The sequence below is a fragment of the Selaginella moellendorffii genome, unplaced genomic scaffold, assembly GCF_000143415.4.
Source record: "Selaginella moellendorffii unplaced genomic scaffold, v1.0 SELMOscaffold_57, whole genome shotgun sequence".
NCBI lineage: Eukaryota > Viridiplantae > Streptophyta > Lycopodiopsida > Selaginellales > Selaginellaceae > Selaginella > Selaginella moellendorffii.
The window spans coordinates 656,915-677,861 of NW_003314318.1; the positions used below are offsets into that span (position 1 = coordinate 656,915).

Sequence of the window (20,947 nt, forward strand, 5' to 3'; positions counted from 1 at the left end):
CGGCAAAGCACCCGCATTTCTCTCTCATGACCGTTGCCATTAGAATTGACGAAAGAAGGCATCAACGGCCGGGATTCGGTTCTTTCCACTCGACGGACCGCCGCGATGCTGCCAAGTCGACAAAAGCGACGAAGAGCCAGAAAGGGCATGGTCACACGAAGCTCTTAGCGAGGGATTAGGGTATTGGCGCAGGGCTAGCGTGGGAGCGCCGAGGCTTCGGTACCGCCGGAGCTCTGTTTTTTCGTCGGCATTCCATTGCCAGATCTCGAGCGATCACTCGCTGGAACAAGAAATGGCTCCGATCGTCTGCTTGCGCATCGAAAGTACTCTATGAGTCTCACATTGCCCGATTCAGGGTTTTGCTTGATCCTGGGGGGGATTTTAATGGGACATGGCAATGCTGGTGCGCTGGAGCTTGAAAAGCAGGCAGGATTCTGGGGAAGATAGTTCTCGGCGATTTTAGGACAGGTGTAATCTTGCAGCCATGGACGATGTTGCGATCATTCGGGAGATTTTGACTGTCACCCATGTACCAGTCGTAGCGCAGTTGCAGTGGAGAAGTCTTTTGCGATCTGTCTGCGATCGACTCACAGCTCATGTAAGTTGTAGCTCCATTGAGAACAGAGGAGAGAAATTGATTTTAACCATCGCTACCACAGACAGCACGGCTTGAGAAAGCTGAGGAGCTCGCCAAAAATTTTCAAGCTTTCAAGGAGGGGATTTACGAAGTCTGGTATGAAATTTGACCCGTTTTCTTTTCTGTTTTTTCTTTCCCTGACGCGACGCAATGCAGTAAAAACACGGCTAAAGAGTGCAAAGATTTCACCGAGGTCGAGGTCCAAAAGCAGGCTGAGAAGCTCGATACGCATGCTAAAGTCACTGGAGATCGTATCAACGCTGTTCAAAAAGGCTATGCTTCGTACTTGGTGAGTGGAACTTGACAGAAGCTTTCATTGCAAAATGGAAGAAAATTCCGTAAGCATCAAGACAGTGACTGGGGATTTGGCAGAATTGAAGGCAGCCGTCGAGTCTCTTCCCAAAAGAGTTGAAGATTTAGAGGGAGGAGTCCAGAACTTGACTGCGGTCAGTTCAGAGCTGCAAACCAAAGTCAAGGAGCAGGACGAAACAATAAGGAAACTGGGTGAAAACTTCCAGTCACAGTTTGAGCAGCATGTAGTGGAAATGACAGGGGCAGTGCGAGTTATGACAGAAGAAATAGAGTCTTTACAAGCTGATGTTCTGGACCAGTGGAAGGCTGCAAAGTTTGGAAAATCAAGTATTCACGGGTACAACGGGGTTACTGCTTCAGGTAAACTGTGTTGTTGCGGGTAAACTATGTTGTTGTTGGGCAGGCAGGCCTAATCGAGGAGGACCTGGTTGTGCTTGATCCTGCCGCTGCCCCTGTCGGTTCGGGTTGTAAGTGGGGCGATAGTATTGGTATCCACCTTGGTTGTAGCCGCCTTGTCGATTGTAGAAATCACGATTGTTGTAATTGTAGTCGTGGTTGTTGTAGTAGTTGTAATCGCGAGGAGGTCTGTTGTAGCGATCATCCTGATAGTAGTCGCGACGAGGTGGGCCATTCCATGGACGTGGATAGTAGTTTTGCCGAGGTGGTGGTCCTCTCCTCTCGTTCTTGTACGGCGGTGGTGGACCTGCTGGTAATACATGCAACGGTCGTTGAAACCCATTTGTCGAGGTGGTCGAGGAGGAGGAGGTTGAAAAGTAGAAACTAGATTAACTTGAGGGGCTGGGTTAGAACGGTATGCCTTTGCATCATGACCATTTGTCCTGCAAAGTTGACATGTAGCAAGTTGAAGCTTGCATTGATGAGCTGAGTGTCCCTCATTCTTGCAAGTTGTGCACCATACGCCTGTGCGTAGATTGGATTCGTCAGCAAGAGCTTCGGCATTGAGCTTCTTGACAAGCCTGTCCTGTTTAGTGTTCTCCTTCAACCGTCTGTGTGAGGGAGTGTCATCATCATCACTACTGGTGTCGCCATCGCCAAAGCTGGCGTTTTTCTTGCGGAGTTCCACCGTCGTCATACGGTCAGCGACATCGGTGTACTTGGTTTCCGCAAGGAAGGCTGCCGCCTTGCGAAGACTCTTGCGAAGGCCTTGAATGTACCATCGTGTAAGAAGACTATCGATTGGTTTCGTTGGAAGTTTGTTGACGTATTTGGTGTAGCGAATGCTGTAGTCGGAAACGTCTTCATTCGATTTCTGCCTGATAGTCTGCAGTTTGTCGAGGTACTGCTCCTCTGTGGTAGCTGACTTGAACTCGGTTTGAAAGTCTTGGTAGAGTTCATCAATGATCCTGGATGATGGTTGCTGGCTGTACCAGTCCAAGGCACGTCCTTTGAGTGTGTAGCCGAAAATGTTGCGGGCGTTGTGTTCATCGCCATTGGTGACGACAACTCCTTTGAAGAAATGTGCGTGTTTCTCTGGACTTTCCTCCCGAAGACCACTGAATGCGGGGTAGGAGATGACTGTGCCAATGGCAGTACCGGGTATATAGAGTGTCATCGTGCCTAATCGTGGGGAAGGAGGTTGTATTTCACCAAAAAGAGCTGCTAGATCGCTGCCTGAAACTTGTGTGTCGAGGCCAGAAGAATGAGTCTTGGCCTGATGTTGAAGGTGTGCCTGATTGTTGTCAGGCAAAGGTTGATTGTCAGGCGAGTCTTGAATGTAGAGCAAAGGTCGTAAATCAGGCGCTGCTTGATAGTCGCCAAAGATATTGTCTGGCTCGGGTGTTGATGGAGAATTGTGGTGATGATCTAATGTAAATGTTGTTGGCGATTCGTGGTCGCGATGATTGAAGAAGTCCAATGCTATGTCGGAAGTGGTCTGGTTGCTGGGGTTGCCTAAGAGTTGTGTCCTCCAATTGCTGATGACGTTACTCCACTCAATACTATGAGCGAAGCGATTTTGTTGTAATTCAGCGTCGGCAGTAACAGGTGCTGATGAAGGTGTTGAGTAGGCAGAAGGCTGTGCTGGTGCACTCAGCGAAGGATGAATTGCCGATTGTGGTGTGTGCCAGGTCGAAGTCTCTGGCTGTCGTTGCTCTTGATGAATTGTTTGCTGGGGCGGCGGTGTAGTAACCGTCACGGAGTCAAACGGGCTCGGTGGAGTCTCTCTTGGAGGAGCGAAGTAACTGTTGATCAAGTCTTTGATGTGTGCAGCATTGTCGGTTGTTAGTTGCCACCGTAAAAGCTGCCTGATTTCAAGTTCTCATTGGGTCGGGGGTATGTTTCGTCCCTCTAACCGTTGTTGTTGCTCCCGCGTGTGCTCGAGGTTGCGGAGCTCCCGGGCAAAGTATCTCTGGGAACGCTCTATGTTCTGTATCCTCTTTGTCTGGATGTCGTGTCCATACATACGATCATGTGTCGCATGCTGCTTGTCAACGGTTGATGATTGTTAGTGATGTAAATTCAAGTATTAATTAAAAGAAAAACAAATCAGGGAAAATCAGGCAGAGGAAGGAATTCCTGCTTGACATCCTGGCAAGATGGAGTAGAAACTGATGCATTCGTTGCAGAGGAGGCGCTAGTGGGAGTCCATGGGAAGACTGGGCTACAAACTCGCCACATCAAGCCTGAGCATCGTCAGCAAGTGCAGCTTGTTGCAGACATATTGGAGCTCCGCGTTTCTCACATACTTCTGCTAGTATGATCTTGTCAGTTATGTACGTCGAGCTCAACAACAACAAACCCCCTAAACCTCGCAGCGTATCTTCACACCAAGCTTCATGTTACGCTTTGCGAGCTCTACAACAAGTAGAAGGATCGCAAGCCTGCTTCAACTCGAATTTTTCCGATTCTGCAGCGACTTCATCAATACAATCTTCTGCAAAATCTCGTTTTGCATCGACTGCCTCTACAGACTGCTGTTGTGAATCCCGATGGCAGCTTTACCGTCGTTGCCCCTTCGCCATCATCTTCGACACGTCGCCGCAAGGAGCGCGCGAAGAAGGCACAGGAAGATCCTCTGCTATCAAAAGCCCGCGAAGCCAGGCAGCACCGACGACCAACGTCTCCAGTTGTCATCGAGCACGATGGCTCCGACAGCGAACCAATTCCTGCGTCTTCATCACAGCTTCACGTGCACCCGAGCAGCATTCCTTCTGCCCCAACAATTCGTCAGGCAGCGCCAGCGCAGGCGCAGCAGCATCAGGCGCCTTGCCTAACGCCTGACCCAACGCCCACTCCGTCATCGACTCATCAGGCGCTCCATCAGGCCGTGCCACTGCCACCTAATTATCCAACTGCTCTGGCAGGGGGATGGTCCAAAGTTGAGTTGAGCTCACGAGTTGAGCTCAATTCAGCTCAAGTCAATGCTAGTCAACATAGTCAACCATAAGTTTTATAAGGAAATATTAAGTCAGAAAAATGTTATTCTTTGGTGAACTTGAAATTTATGAGTTTAAGTATCAATGGTTCAGAGAGATTTTTATTTTTTGAATCTTTCTAATGCAGTTTATACAATTTCTAGAATTAGAAGTTCGTCTAAACCCATAGAAATTTTTGGGCTTTATTGGTCCCAAATAAAATGGAAATATTGAAGTTCGAATGAACCGGAAAATTTCTATTGTACATTTCAACATTTTAACATTTCAACAATTGACCAGAAATATATAAATAATTCGAAACACTGATTCACTTGTTCATTCTTTAGGGTTTACAGAGATGGGAAGCAAGGAAGACAAAAAATCTGTAAGTAGTTCTAGTATACAGAAATGTGAGAATGTGAATTTTGTTTCACTACCACAATCTCCATATTACACGCCTGGTCCTTATTACCCATCCAGGAATGTGGAGACCACTGTCACTATTGATAAAAATGCTCCTGTTACTTCCGAAACAACAATCCAGAGCAAGAGAAAAGAAGAAATGGACAGCACAGCGGAAAGCACTAATAAATCCACTCTATAAACCTTTCAATGGCTTTTGTAATTCACTAAAATATTATAAAAAAATGTAAGTTTTTTATATATATCTTATTCCTTTTGATATGTTTTGTCTTTGCAAAGATATATGATGTAGACAAATCAAAGAATTAAATCTATATATGATTTTGGGATTGAAAGGTAATCTTGCAAAAAGGCATACTCGCGTGCCTGTGTATATTCGCTATTATTATATATGGCAGGCCAACTATATAAAATAAAGCTACATATTAATTATATGCTAGTTTTTAGCTTCTGAAACCCTATAGCCACTTGTTTCTCATAGTAGGTTGTAATTACTAAGACTGACAATTATCATTCACTATAGTGTCATGTCATAATAAAACATCATTCCCGAGATTGAAATATAGTATATTAATGAGAGAATTCTTATTGCTAGGAAATTTAATTCTTCTTGTGTGTTGCAATGGTTAGGAAGAAGTTTACTTTTGGTCCCGAAGGCCTCTCATATGAGTCTCCACCTCCATCTCCAATCTCAACCAATAATCCACCTTCACCTCTACGCAACAATCCTCCTTTTCATTTTGAGGGCTGTTGTGAGGCTTTTCCATTTGCGACCTCGAGTGCAACTGAACAAAAACTCCTTCCTTATGATGTTGTTAAAAAAGTTGGATTGCCTCCAATGCTTCAAGAGCGATGTCAATATTTTCTTCAAGATCTTGCTCCAGATATGGCAGGGGAGCTTAATGTAGATACATATTATCTTCAGTGTCCTATATGCAACTTTTATTTAAACAAGACAGATGGTTGCATGGGTTTGGTAAATTTTATTAAGCATTGTCGCAAATGCCCAAGAGCGGGTTTGGAAGGTGTGCACACGTGGATGTATAAGAAAATCAAGAAAAAATTAAAAACACACAGCTATTATGATTTCATGGTGGAGAACAATATTCCATTGGTGAACACTGCATCAGTAAATGCTGAATATGGGATATTTAGGCCACCCTTTAATGTAATGTGAAAGTCATGCATAGTTTTTCAAAAGGTTAATTCTTTATGAGTAAAGTGGAGAATCTTATATTTTCGAGAATGATATTATTCTAGCATGTATAAAGATATTATTATATATACAAGTGGTTCTGACATTGTTATAATTCTGAAGTCCCATTTTTGAGATTGACAATTTAAACTTTCAAGAACCCCTAGATCTTTTCTTAGTATAAATACCAACAAGGGGTGCTTTCAACATTGAAATTTCAGTTTGTTTAGAGTGTAGGAATGGCTAGGGAAAATGCTATTGCTACTCGCACTTGGCCCCCATGCATTTCATATGAGTCTCCACCTCCGTCTCCAACTTCTACCAACATTCCACCCTTCCCTCCATACATCAATCGTTGTGAGGCCTTTTCTTTTGTAGCCCCAAGTGTGACTGAACAAGAGATCCCTCTTCCAGATAATGTTCTAGATGTTGCTACTAAAGATGGATTGCCTCATGTGCTTCAAGAGCGATGCCAAATGTTTCTTCAAGATCTTGCTCCCGATATGGTTGAAACTTTTGAAAGAATGAACACATATTATCTCCAGTGTCCCATCTGCTACTTTTATTTAGATAAAACGGAAGGCTGTATGGGTCTAGAAACTTTTCTAGAACACTGTCACAACTGCCCAAGAACTAGTGTGGAAGGTGTGCATAAATGGATGTATAAGAAAATCAAGAAAGAGTTAAGAACACACAATCATTATCATTTCATGGTGAGGAACAATATTCCGTTAGTAAATCCTACACCCACAAGTGCTGAATATGGTATTTTTAGGCCATCCTACTGAAAATTCCAGCCACTAATAATTCTTACACTATGATATTATTCATGCCCCCCCCCCCCCCTCTCGCCTTTTTTTTATTAACAAAATTGTATTACCTATAGATAATAAACTGATAATACTAGTAATTATGAAATTTGACAGACTGACACTGTAACTTTGTCATCTCTGACACTGACACTGTCTCTGTCACTGACACTATCACTGTCGCTATCTGCTACACTGACACTGTCAGTGTCACAATCATTATCACATTGACATGTGACACATCTTTCTCATTGCATTCAATTGTCTTTTAATGTATCATTAATAAATAGATTTTTCATACCACTCCTCAATTTACTCCACATGCATATGATGTGCCATGCATACCTAGGAAGACTTGAGAGACTCCAGAGTCGTGTGAATGGCCTTCTTTTTAGTTCTCAAAACTGTCTCTTGGAAGCGCTTGTCGACAATGTGTTCAGGTAGCTCCACTTCTCTTTCAGCTTCAGCTACACCTCCAGTAGCACCATTATCAGATCTAGCCCCCGACTCGGGCCCAACACCGCCATCAGGCGCTACTACGGAGCTACTTGGGCACTGCTCCGTTTCTGCCATATTTTGTGAATATGTTAAGAGTAGTGGCATTTGTGGTTGTGGCAGCAATGGTAGTGATGACAATGGTTGTGCTAGTGGTGGTGATGATGGTGGTGGTGGTGGTGGTAATGGTGGTGATGACGGTGGTGGTGGTAATGGTGGTGATGACGGTGGTGGTAATAGTGGTGATGAAGGTAAAGGTGGCGGTGGTGGTAATGGTGGTGGCGGTGGTGGCGGTGGTAATGGTGGTGGTGGCATCGATGGCGGTGGTGGGGGTGCATGTGGACTGGAGCTATGTGGTTGGGAAGACGGTAGAGTTGTCGCTGTGGAAATCTCTATCTGAAGGTTAACTTGATTGTCGTCCTGGATCTCATCTTCCTCATGTCTTCTCTTTGATCCAACATCCCTCTCCTTTTGTAGTTGCTTCCGTTTCTGAAAATAAAAAAAACTCATTATAAATTACAAATGCATAAGAAGAGGGGAATAGGGCGTGGGCTCGGTGCAAGCCTCCCCGAAGCACCTTGGCTGGCCCGCGCTAAGGCCAACCGCCCGAGATCCTTGCCTTGGCACTTGGAGGAGGGCTGGTTCGCTGGCGAACCGGCCCTCCTCCAAGCGCCGCCGGCGAACCGGCCCGCCTCCAAGTGCCAAGGCCAGTGCGCACCAAGTGCCGGGCCCGGGCATTTGGCCCGAGCCGGCCTTGGCACTTGGAGGCGGACTGGCGCCCGCACCAAGCGCCAAGGCCAACCGCCCGCGAGCCAGCCTTGGCGCTTGGACTTAGCTGGCTCGCACCAAATGCCCAGCGTGGGCATTTGGCACAAGCACTTGGCGCCTTTGCCAGCCAAGCGCCTTGGCCAGCCTGCGTGGACTTGGCCGGCCTAGGCGGAGTGCCCAGCCAAATGCCCGGCCTGGGCACTTGGCAGCAGTGGTGCTGGGCAGCAGTGGCCCTAGGCAGCGCGGCACTGGCGTGGCGTGGCGTGGCGTGGCGTGGGCGATTCTGGGCAGCGGCGGCACAGCAGCGGCGGCATGGCAGTGGCGGTGCTAGGCAGCGGCGGCACGGCAGCGGCGGCATGGTGCTGGGCAAGCAGCACTGCGCTGGGCGTGGCATGGCAGTGGGCGGCGCTCGGCAGCCTGGGCAGTGGCGGTGCTGAGCATGGCGTGGTGTGTGCAGCGTGGTGGCGCTGGGCATGGCGTGGGCGCAGGGGCGCTGGGCGCGGTGGCACTGGGCGCGGCGGCACTGGGCGCGGCGGCACTGGGCGGGGAGGAGAGGGAGTGGAGGAGGAGGAAAAACTTACTCTTGGCGGCATTCTGTTCCCGCAGTCACTCCCAATCTCCCGCGATACTTTCTGTAAAACCCTAACGCCGGCAGCTGCCCTAACCCTAACCTAACTTTCATCACAGCCGTTCATCATGGATGCAGTAAATCTTCACTGTACAATAAATAATAAATCTAGCACTGTACAATTTCTATTCCGCCCTAGATTTGAAAGTCCTTTTGAATTGTAATTTAATAATGGAGGTGTGCTCTAATATGACTATGTCATAATGTGAAATAATGTCACAGACGCATGTGTTGAATTGATCACAGTACGAAATTGTTAGAAAATATAAGATTATTAAATTGTATGGTGTTATTTCCAAAGCAATGTATATAGATAATTTACTATAGGTGATAGATAGATGGTAGTACAAAGATGGAATATATTTAAATGAGTTCAGAAGAATGTGATGATTTCTAGCTTTAATGAAGTACTGAAAATATGTACAATATTTAATTTATTTGGCAAAAATTGGTTGATGGTAGATCCTAGAATAAAATCATTCCTATCTTTCATATTATGGCACATGCTTGAGGTGATATTTCTTTCCGTTCTACCAAAAGTTAGTGCATATAATAAATTTGAGTATGTCTTTGAATTCAATGTATATAGACTTTTAATATTGTACAACATAGTCCTATATACTTCATACAGAATTTATTATAACAACATTATTCGATGTTAGATCCTAGAATAAAATCGCCCTATCTTTTCACATAATGGCATAGCACATGTGAGGTGACATTTCGTTATAAAAGTTTAGAGTTCCAAAACCTAAAGGCAACAAAATGGAGGGCTTCCTTTTGCATTACCAAGATCACCCACCGCTTTCTATCTCCCAGAGTCTTATTTCAGAAAGTTTTCTTTGCCGACGTTTCAATCTTTCTCTCGGTTCTATTTCATTGGAAGCTGTGATTCGCAACAACATTGGTGTAGTTGAACGATCGGAGTTTCTTCTTTCGGGTGTAGGTGAAGGTGGACAACATTGGGATTTGCAACATTCCAAGTCAAAAGAGATTCAAGTTTTTGGATCTCCAATCAAAGTGCGAGGCTGTGATCCTGCTAAAGTGAATGTCAAGCAAGAGTCGGTCGTCATCATTTCTTCCTCTTCTAGTTCTAGTGGAGATGTTAGTCCAGTGCGAGCCAAGAATTTCCAAACTCCAACTTCACTGATATTCCAAGTTGTTTGCAACGCTTTCCAGTTTTCCCGCCTCTCTATTGACGTGCGTTCCTTTCTGCATAGGCTCGTTAGCGAGCTCCCATCTACATACAATGGCAATATCTTCTTTGAACTACCACCTCTTGTCAGCTCAAAACGAAAGGGGATGGAGACGAAGCAGGATGTCCACAACTGGTGCAAGATCAAGACCACACATTTCCAGCATTTCGAAGGCACAGTGTCCATGGTTCATTGTGGTGGGTATTTGGATTGTGTGAATAAAGCATGCAATCAAGAGCGTGGTAAAAACTCCATATTTTTTGAAGGATCTGCAACCAATCCTCCCCTCTGTGACACCATTGGTGTTGGATTCAAGTGTCGGTTTTGCAAGAATGCTCCATTGTGTCGTGCCATCTGCAGGGCCAAGATGTACTATTTTCTTCCACGGGATGGAGAGGTTGGTAGAGCTGCAGTACATATTGGCACGCACACACATCCAATGCAAGAAGGGATACAAAGGAGTTCAGTCAACCATTTCAAAGATGCAGTGTAGATAGAGACTATGAGAAACTCATCTGCAACTCCGAAGCATGTTCAGAAGATAGTGCTCAAGGATTTTATCGCAAATACTTTACTTGATCCGGACTACAAGAATACTCAACTGGATGAGGCTAGCTTGCGGGAGTTATTACGACATGTGCAACCTGCAACTAGCCTTAAAAGGTATGAAAATATTATTACATACTTTTCAATAATATCTCTCTTACATTTTGTTTTATTTAGGATAAAGTCTTGGATGTGTGAATCTCGAGAGGGGAAACTCCAATCAAAAATCGACTCAATCCTTGAACTAAAACGGACTTGTCCCTATAAGTTTATCCATGGGAGTTTATTTCCAGATCAAGTCGTTAGTGAGCAAGAGCGCCCCTTCGTTTTCAAAATGTCTACCATGGGCCCTGCTTCTAGTGTGGATCTTGTTTCCCGAATGGATATGTCTGGGTCGAGTGACCTTGCTAATGCATGGGTACATTTTGACCATATGGAGCGGGTGGCAGGTTGGACAACCATGGGAGCTCATGTGTATGATCCAAGGTAGTTTTTTTTCTCATTATCTTAAAATGGTTTTAAACATTGCACTTTTCACAGGCTACGTTGTAACTTGACAATTGCAACGGCAGAGTTTAAAGTACAAGACCAGATGGCTCAAGAAATATTTTGGAAGTCCCTCTTCGACATTGTATTGAAGCGGACTGGTAAGCCTGCCAACTTTCGCGGTTTCATGGCAGATGGGGCTGGGGCTAATTGGAATGGTGTCCGGGCAGTCTTTGGGAATGGTCTACCCCTAGAAGGTCGTGAGAGGACATGTGAGTTCCATTGGGCTCAGAGCCTAAACCAACACTGCCACCTTATCAAGCCAGATTTCCAATTAGCATTTAAGGAGTTGTGCAAACAATGGCAGGTTGCACCTTCTGAAGAAGAGCATGAGGCAAAAGCAAACGAGATCCGAATGTGGTGGCGTGAAGATGGCCATACTGACGTAAGTTGTCTACCACAACTTGAGTCGTGGTTGGGGTGGTGGGAAGTTAGAATGTTCCAATGGGGACATCACTCTTTTCAGGTTGGTTTTTCTTTTTTTCCTCTCTTTTTATTGCTTTTTATTATCATCTTTTTATAAGGATCAACCACTTGAGGATCTTGCATACACCCCAACTGTGAATCTCTCAGAGAGTAAACATTGGAGCTGGCGTTCCTCTGAGGCAGGGAAAGGGAAGATGAGTCTATATGAAGCATGTCTATCAGATTTGATACGCGCTGTAGAGCAGTCTTCAAAAGCCTTGGCATTTGAGGAAGGAAGATACATGGGAACAGGACCTTCGGTTGAGATGTTACACGATCGGATGAAGAAGAAAGTGACTCCACCAGCACGAACAATGGCAACTGCAGTGGAGGAAGTGGTCCGCGGCACATCTATGGAGTACACTCCTCGGGCTTCTATTGGTGATATGAAGACCGTCCGCTCAAAGCGTCGATTTTCCTTTGCTGGTGAAGATGTTGGCACGGATCTTGGAGCAAAAAGCTCTCACAGGCCTGATGTTGAGTATTATTCTGCTCCAAGACATCGCCCCAGAACCGAACCACCTCAAGTGGCTGATGAAGAAAGTGCATCACAACAGGTTGAAATTGCTTATCGTAGTGTGGAGCCGAAGCAATGGGCAATCCGTCGAGTGCCAGCGAAATCAAATGTAAAGTGTGTGGGGATGCTTCCAAGGGGCAAGTGTTGGGCTTGGATCCATGGTGATAAGTCTGCTTCTGTTCCAGCCCCATGTTTCCATGGGGAACGAAAGCAAGCAGGATTTTCAAGATGGTGTTGGTTATATTGCTGCAACTCTGATGTCAACCATACAAAGCGGCTTGAAGACACTATAGTGACTAAACCTGATGCAGTACCTAAAGAATGGCCGGTTGCTAATGGGGTTGCGCTCACCTCGGATGAGATTGAAAACCTTGAGAAATCTGGTTTCAATCTTGAGAGGAGAGTTAGAGATATGAGTGACAGAACCAAGACTATTTCTACAGAGATGCACAGAAGGCCAGCACGAAAAGGTAAGGTAGTTAAATTTATTGGTACCGTCTCCAAGCAGAAGCAAGGTAAAATAAACTTGGCTCAAACACTTGAGTGTGAAATTCTCTCCACGAAGTACATCACTGCGCTCGCAAAGGAGTACACAGTCAAAACAAAAGGTGGAGAGTACACAATTGCCATTCAAAACTTTCCTTCTTGCACATGTCCAGACTTTACGAAGCGCGAGGAACATGGGAAGGCATATGCTCCTTGCAAGCATATGTACTACATCTTCATCAACATCTTGCACCAGGATCCTAAAGTGGATATTCATATACACCAAGCAAGCCTTACTATTGCTGAGTTGCAGAAAACTTTTGGAGCTAATTAGATTTTCCAGCACTATCGATGTTTATTCTCTATCAATAATATAAACTAATTATACCTTATATAATTAATAAAAATATTTTATTATTTCACTTTTCATTTCATATACTTGTAAGGTTTTTTTCGCAATAATACCCATAGTATTTGTGAGTCTCCATTTTTGTCTTTACCTTCTCAAAAAATATTTCGTGATAGTCTTTCAGGTGTATGATGTTACAATGTATTGTGAGAGCATATGTACCATCACAGTTTTTTTTTTTCCTTTCAAATGGTTATATGGCCTTATATAGAATCTTAATTCAAATTTAATAATTTAAAAATTCTGATGAACCTGACATTTACTAGCTAGAAAGCACAGAGTACAAATTTAAGAAGTGATAAGAATACTCTTTTTGCAAATATTTAATTTTATATTCTAACAAACGTCTCTATTATTGCATGTAGTAAATATTTAAATTATTAGAACAAGAAGTGTCCTTTAGAAAATTTTTATCTATATAATATATAGAGAGTTATAAAATTATTAAGTTCACCATAACTTTAAAATTTTAAAGTTTATAATGTTTGTACTAAATTACAATTGAAAATTGAGCTCAACTCGTGAGCTCAACTCTTCAGCTCGTGAACTCAAGTATGGTCCACGCTCCTCTGGCAGTTACAAAGCTTCATGTTCCCAGCAACCCAACCATACAAAATACCACACAAAACAAGGATAATATCTGAGGGAATTCGGGAGGCACAGAAGATACTTCCTGCTTGATTTACACAAGTTTCACTACACAAAGAAGTAACAAAATTGACTGACAACATTGGTGTGAAACCTATTTCATATTCTATATTCAACAAAATATGGAACAAATAAATCAAGGAGGTTAGCATTGTTAAGAAATCCGATTTTTCGAAATACAACATTTGTCTTGAATTAAAAGAACAAATGGCTGCATCAAGAAATCAGGAGGACCAAAAACATTTTTAAGGTTTATTTAAGAAACATCAAATTGAACAACGCAAATACAGAACACAGTATTATGGAAACAAAATGCTGGCATGTCACCTTCGAAATACTTATTCATCATTCACGATGTCATGGATTACGCAAAAACTTATGTTCCAAGGCTCATGCATGTTCCAAAATGCAGTTCCAACTCGATGGTTCTTCATATCAATTTGCTTGGAGTCCTGACTCATGGACATGGGGATGAAAGCTACGGTCATTTTTGTCTTCCACACTGGCCGAAAGATCCGAATCTTACTGTTGCATTCCTTGCAAGAGTATTTCACAATTTGGAGGAATAAAAAAAAGATTACACTGGTGATTTACGAGTAAAAAGAAATGATCAGCAGTCACTTAATGAAGCACTGATGGATACAACATCTGTATTACACGATGTGTATTTGGATCAAGCCTCTGTCTAAGATACAACAGAGTTCACTCCATTACCAAGGAAATTTACTTTTGCAAATGGACAACTGTGTGTCAGAAAACAAAAACAGGTTAACATTTCCGTATTTAGTTGTTTATTCAAATTTACCCACTATCATGGATTTAAAAAAAAAGCATTGCATATTATTAACACTTCTGGAACATGCAATTGAATCAGCCACATGTCAATTGGAAAAAAATTCAGAAACATGAATCAAAATCTGATAATTATATTACCAACTAGTGTTTATCTTAGTATTGATTGTCATTGCAAACAAATAATTTGTTAGCTAAAGAATAATTAAAACTAACTATATAATAATTAACAATAATATGCTAATTAATACATGCTTAAGTTGACCAGATAATTAGGAATAGTTAATTAAATCCTGGTTAATTAGTTAATCAGTGAAAATGAGAAAAATATTTTCTTATTTTTATTCGGATTAGGACTTTATCTCAGAGTCCTAATAAAACTCAGTCAAAGGGTGACGAGCGTGGTCATCAATATAAGGATCATCATGACGGTTGTAGCCGTAGGAATTTCAAGGACCAGAAGCTGGCGCTTTGCGAACCAATACAAGAGAAATTTCTTCCAGGATAAGTTCAGGAAGGATAAGTCTCAGGCTTCACAGGAGAAAACAGGTTCTGGTTCGGCTCCGAAGTGCTATGATTGCGGTGAACGTGGACACTTTGCGCGGGATTGTCCAAATCCAGGTTCTCGTGATCATGGAGCTAAAGGTGAAGCTTCAGGTTCAAGGCTGAAGTCTGAAGTTCGTGTTGATCCTAACTCAGTCTGAACTGTTGAGAAGCGTTATCCGTCTCCAAGCCCGTCTCGGAAGCGTAAGGCACTTTCCGTCATCGCTTGTGAGTTGAGTGTTACTTGGTGTCGTGTGTCCATGGCCAAGCGTCCTGGTCAAGTGATCAAGTTCGAGGCTCATGTGTCCGGTAAGCCTGTTCTGGTTCTACTTGATCCAGGTAGTAGCGACAACTTCATTTCACCGGCCAAGTATGTGAGGCAGCAAGGCGTAACTACGACTGAGACGTCTCAATACAAGATTGAAGGGGCTGCAACAGCTTTACAGGAGTGGAATCAGCAGCTCTGTGTGGACATCAGTGACTCTTTGTGTGTCAAAAAGGACTTTTATCTTGCTGATCTTCATCGTTATGATTTAATGCTTGGCTTGACTTTTAACCCGGATGTTAACTGGAAGACCAAGGAGGTGTTTCATCGTGAGAGTGGAACTCTGCTGCTTAAAGGTGAAGGGTGTACTCCACCTATTCTTCAATTGTTAGAGGTTAAACGGCAGATTGAAGAGCTTCTTGCACTTGGTTTTATTCAGTAAGTCTCCTTATGGTGCACTGGTTCTGTTGGTTTGCAAGGACAGTTCTCTTTGCATGTGTATAGACTATCATGCTCTGAACAAACGGACGATAGCCAACCATTCTCCTATGCCTCGTGTGGACGAGATAATGGATCGGTTGGGTGGTGTGAAGTACTTCACAAAGCTGGATTTGAGAAATGGGTACGACCAAATCAAGATGCGGGATTTTGATATTTCAAAGACTGTGTTTAACACTCCTTTTTGGCCATTATGAGTTTACGGTTATGCCCTTTGGGTTAACCAATGCTCCAGCTACCTTCATGCAGTTGATGAACGAGCGGGAGTTTCGTGGTAGCTTTGTCGAAGTGTTCCTGAACGATATTCTCATCTATAGTTGAACTCTTGAGAAACATTGTGAACACTTGTGGAAGGTGTTACACATTCTTCGTGACAACAAGCTCTATGCAAAGAAGTCGAAGTGTGAACTTGTTAAGGAACATGTAGAGTACCTTGGCCATATTGTTTTTTCGCATGGCATTGAAGTGGATCTAAAAAAGGTGGATACCGTTGTCAACTGGCCAGTCCCTGCTTGTCTAGTACCTTGTTGGATGTTGCAGATTAATCTTGTTTATTATTTTGATGGATGTTGCCGACTAAGCTTGTTTAGTACTTTGCTGGCTGGAAAATATTCCTTCACTAGCTAAGCTTACCTTGCTTGTTGGACCGGTGCTCGTTAGCTTGGTTAGTTCCTCGTTCCTCAACATAGTCTCATCAGACCAGCTTGGAGAAGTCCTTAGTCATTGCAGGATGTATCCCCTCACTGGCTAGCTGGTTAAGTTTCTTATTCGCTGCAGGATGTGTTCCCCCGCTCACTAGCTGGCTGGTTCGCTGCAAGACTTGTTCTCTCGCTCGCTAGCTAGGCTAAGTCCCTTGTTTTGTTCCATTGCTAGCTATCTGGGCTAAGTCACTTGTTCGTTGCAGGAGGTGTTCCCTCACTCGCTAGCTGGGCTAAGTTCCTTGATCGCTGCAGGAGGTGTTTGCTCGCCTGTTAGCTGTGCTAAATTCGGAGTTCGTTGCAGGATGTATGCCCTTCCCTGCTAGCTGGGTAACCTGGGTTAGACGCTTGTTTGCTGAATGTTGGTGTTTCTTTCCCACTAAGTATGGAGAGATCCTCGCTGACTCCTTATACTGAACAGGCAGAGTGCCTGAGCAACCAATCCCCTTAGGTTGTTCAGCAAACACAAAAGTGTTGGCAGCAGTTCACGTATCTAGTATTCACCGATGGGTAACACATAGTGATGTACCTCCAATACCCTGTTCTTCTGCCTATATTGAGCTTGGGTAGGTTTTGAGCTCATGAGCTCACGAGCTGAGCTCATGAGTTGAGTTCACAACTTCTCAAACACAAGGAAAACATTGGTTAGTCCCGAATTAACATTTTTTCATTTTTCAAATTTTGATTTTATCTATATTTCTAAGTAAATTCGATCAATAAAATACAAATATAAATATAGATCTGAACACTAAAAGCGGTCTAGAAACACTTTTCAAGCTTTGCAATTGTAAGGTTTGCCTGATGGATGTAATGGTTGACTTTAGAAATCTTGATTTAGTTCCTGCATAAAAATGTAATAGATATACTTGCAGGCTAAATATACCTTTCCCTTGTTTTCCCTTTGTTAAACGGGGCTTTTTATTTTCCAGTAAAAAACCAAAAAGACTGGGCATGGTTTCGTTGGGCACAAAACCAGCAAAGAGCCTTTATCTAGAGGAGCCTACAATGGAAGTACCAGCAGAAAGGGGGGTTGCTCGTGAACTGGCGCCTGAAGGTCTTCCGAGATGCGTCACTTGGAACCATTCATCCGGCGGTGTCCACATCCATTCCCGAGTACCTGCCTCCCCTTGCTTCCACAAAAAATGCCAGATCTGCGCTTCTTTTTTTGCTTTTTCTGGGCCATTTCTTCCTCCTCTCTTTTCCAGTTGTAGGACCCGGGCTGCTGCTGCAGTTATCATTCTAGACCACACCACCTTGTTTTCCCTTTGTGTAAAATCTGGAAAGGTACAGAATGGATTTTTGCAGATTCTGATAGTGTAGCTCATACCCTTTGATGACTTAGTCACAACAACAAACTCTTTAGCCACGGCACTGATATAGTTTATCCTTGTGATTGTGCATTTCAATGCCTTTGCTAGCTTGATTTTCTCTTGTGCACCTTTTGAAATAGGTACAACCTTCTCATTTCTAGTTGGTTGTGTATGTCAGTCTAGTGTTGACATTGGTGGCATAGTAGTATCAATAGTAACATTTAAGAAAGTTTTCAGCTTGAAACCAGCTCTTTCCAGACTTTCAATCTCTTTTTTCAAAAGATTGTAGCTTCACTCAACTGGCCACTCCTCTGGCATAGAATCTAGCTTTGAGATAATTGAGTTGTGGATCTAGTTTGTATAAGTAACATCAATCCCATAATAGTAAATCCAACTTGACTGGTGGCCATTTACCCCTAGATCTCAACAGCCCCAAAAACATGGTATTGTTGAAGAACTTGAACTTGAGTGTACACATGCAAGACATTGGCCTCGACTCCTAATCATTTTGGAGTAACGCACATTACTCTTGGCACTGACTCTTTGAATTGCCCAGTTGATATGAGAAACTGGCTTACGAGCAATAATCTTCTTAACTTCTAGCATTGGATTTACTTGTGTAACAATTAGCACCTCCTCCACTCCATGTTCCTTAGTTCTTCTTCGGTCTCATGGAACAGAATGGTAATCAAACTCTGGATAGTGAGAGCTAGAAGGAGTGATGTTGGGCCCATCAAATGTCTGTTAATGCTTCAAATGTCTATTGACACTTTAAATGTCTGTTGACGCTCCTCATGTCCCTAAGTGGTTCATAACTTGATTCCATAGGAGTTCCAATAACAACTTCCCCCACCATCTTAGATATTGACCTTGTTACTGGTGTTGTCCTTCTACCAACCTACTCTCAAAGCTTGTCTAAGTTTGGACTTGTAGTAGCAAACCTTGCTTCTTGTGCAGCCAAAGCTTTTGATAACTGCTCAAGAGATCTAGTGAAGTTAGAGAGTGTAGCTTCATAGAGGGACACTTTTCCTTTCTCTACTTTGGAAGCTCTCCAACTCTAATGTTTGCTCTCAGAGAGATTAATTGTTGGTGTAAGTGCAATGTTGTCAAGTGGTTGATCCTAGGAAAAATGCAACATTTAAATGTGACAAAAAAAGAAAATGAGAGAAAACTTATATAGAGAATATAATGGCCCTACTGAAACATTTGAACTTCCCACCATACAAGCCAACACTCTATTTGTGAAAGGTGTTCAATTGGCACTTTGTCTCCTTCATGCCACCATATGTGCATTTCATTTGCTTTTGCTTCATGTTCCTCTTTAGTTGGTGCATCCATCCATTCTTGACAAAGCTGCTTAAACTCATGATAGAAATTAGACTTGATGCATAAGCAATGTTTATTGATGCTCTTTGCCCATTGAAACTCACAACTCTTCTCTCTACCTTGTAATGGTTGACTTTTATCACCTCTAAATACTTGTTGTATAGCCAATCAGTTAGCATTAGCAGCATTTGCCATGAAACCACGGAAGTTGGGTTTCTTCCCAGTTCGCTGTTCAACAAAAAGACAATTTGTGCTGGGAAATCTTGAACCTTGAATTCGGCTATAACTATAGTCAAGTTACACTACAACCTATAGAAAGAATGGTTATAATGTAAATCAGTATGGAATCCTTAAAAATGAATAACCACTTACTTGTGATCATAAACATGAGCTCCCATTGTTGACCAGCCTATAACTCATTCCATATAGTCGAAATGGATCCAGGAATTAACCAAGTGCCCATCTCCATCCATATCCATTCATTGTACAAGGTCCACACTAGAAGTAGGACGAAGGGTGGACATCTTAAAGATGAAAGGGCGTTGACTGTTCAAAGTCACTTGGCCAACGATCAAACTCCCATGAATAAATTCATAAGGACATTTTCTTTTTAACTCCAAAATTGCATCCAATCTAGATTGAAGTTTTCCATCTCGCCCTTCTCGCATCTAGTTCTTTATTCTGCAAAAAAAAAAGAGCATTTCTAGTGACAAAGTAGAGTTAGTATTAACTTATACTTGTTTAAATTTGTCATGGGTTTTATATTTTGAAGCAAGTCCTTCAAGTTGTTCTCCATGAACTCTTTTTCACTATCAACTTGTAGCAACGTGTCTACCACATAGTCCTTTAGTACAGACTGTTGAACACACTTTGGAGTTGTGGCACTTTTCTTCCCAACCTCTATAGTAACAGTAGCCTTCAAATTACGAAAAAAATCACGGTGGATTCCTTCCTCTATTGCGTGTTGGTGGTATCCAACATGCACTGCTACTCTGCGTAAACATCCATCCCATAGAAGAAAATAATACATTTTCGCATCGCAACATGCTTGACATACAGGTGTTGCCCCACATTTGCGATATCTAAACCCTGTAGCAACCTCATCATGCCTAGGGGGATTGATTGATGAGCTTTCAAAGAAACACATATTTTTGCCATGATCAAAAATGCATTTCTCAACAACACACTGAAGCTATCTACCACAATGGACTATGGACACAGATTTGTTAAAATGGGAGAAGTGAGTCGTCTTTATTTTGCACCAATTATGTGGATCAAGACGCGTCTCCATGCCCCTCTTTCTGCTTGACAAATTGGCAGGTGGAAATTTAAAGAATATATTCCCATTATAGGAAGATGGAAGCTCCTCATCTTTCATGTATTGGAACTCCTTCAATTCCAACTGTAATGATCGAGATTGCTAAAATGCTTTATCCACCACTTCAAAAACTGGTCCAGAAAGAATGCACCTACTTGTTTGAGAAGTTATGTCGGGAAGCTCATGTTCTTCACTTTTGTCATTAGAGAGAATAACAACTTTATCTTTCACTCCTTGCATAGTTGGTTGTGAAATTGGCACTCTCCTTTGCTTGCTTCGGAGATCTTGTAACTAGAATCTCTTGACCTATACATCTATCAAAATCCCATTGAATCCCATTCTCTCCCACACCACTGTTGAGAAGAATGGATTTTTCTATTTGATTACCCTTATCCCGACATACATTCTCTAAACTAATTGATTTTGGCTTCAACTTGAATTTTCTACAGAGGAAGCTCTCTCTTATAACATTCTTAGAAAAAACAATTAGAGGCTCTTGATTGAACTTCAAGTAAAATTCTCTCATATCTTTTCCTTGCTCGAGCATTTAGAAAACATTTGGGGAGAAATTGACAAGAAAGAACAAAGATATTTTTCTGTATTATGAACTTTAATTAGTTGTGTCCTTGCAAAGGACAAGTTAAATATTTCAACAAAATATACAACCATTTAGAATCTAGAGATATATGAGAATGTTAAAGAGCCACCCATATTAATTGTATAATTGATTGTGAGAGAAATAA

At 42.7% G+C, this 20,947-nt stretch overlaps 1 protein-coding gene across 3 annotated transcripts; it reads left to right on the plus strand.

The window, feature by feature from the left end:
• The first annotated feature begins 162 nt into the window (after nt 1-162).
• LOC9654781 lies at nt 163-1,509 on the plus strand. Of its 3 annotated transcripts, none has more exons than XM_024688369.1 (4): nt 163-598; nt 660-733; nt 794-926; nt 992-1,509. In XM_024688369.1, the coding sequence occupies exons 1-4, from the start codon at nt 485-487 to the stop codon at nt 992-994; spliced, it is 324 nt and encodes a 107-aa protein (XP_024544137.1). In that variant the 5' UTR covers nt 163-484; the 3' UTR covers nt 995-1,509. The 3 variants fall into 3 exon arrangements, with proteins under 3 accessions (XP_024544137.1, XP_024544136.1, XP_024544135.1); XM_024688368.1 differs by having other exon boundaries at nt 1,010-1,509; XM_024688367.1 differs by having other exon boundaries at nt 794-1,509.
• Nucleotides 1,510-20,947: the final 19,438 nt, after the last annotated feature.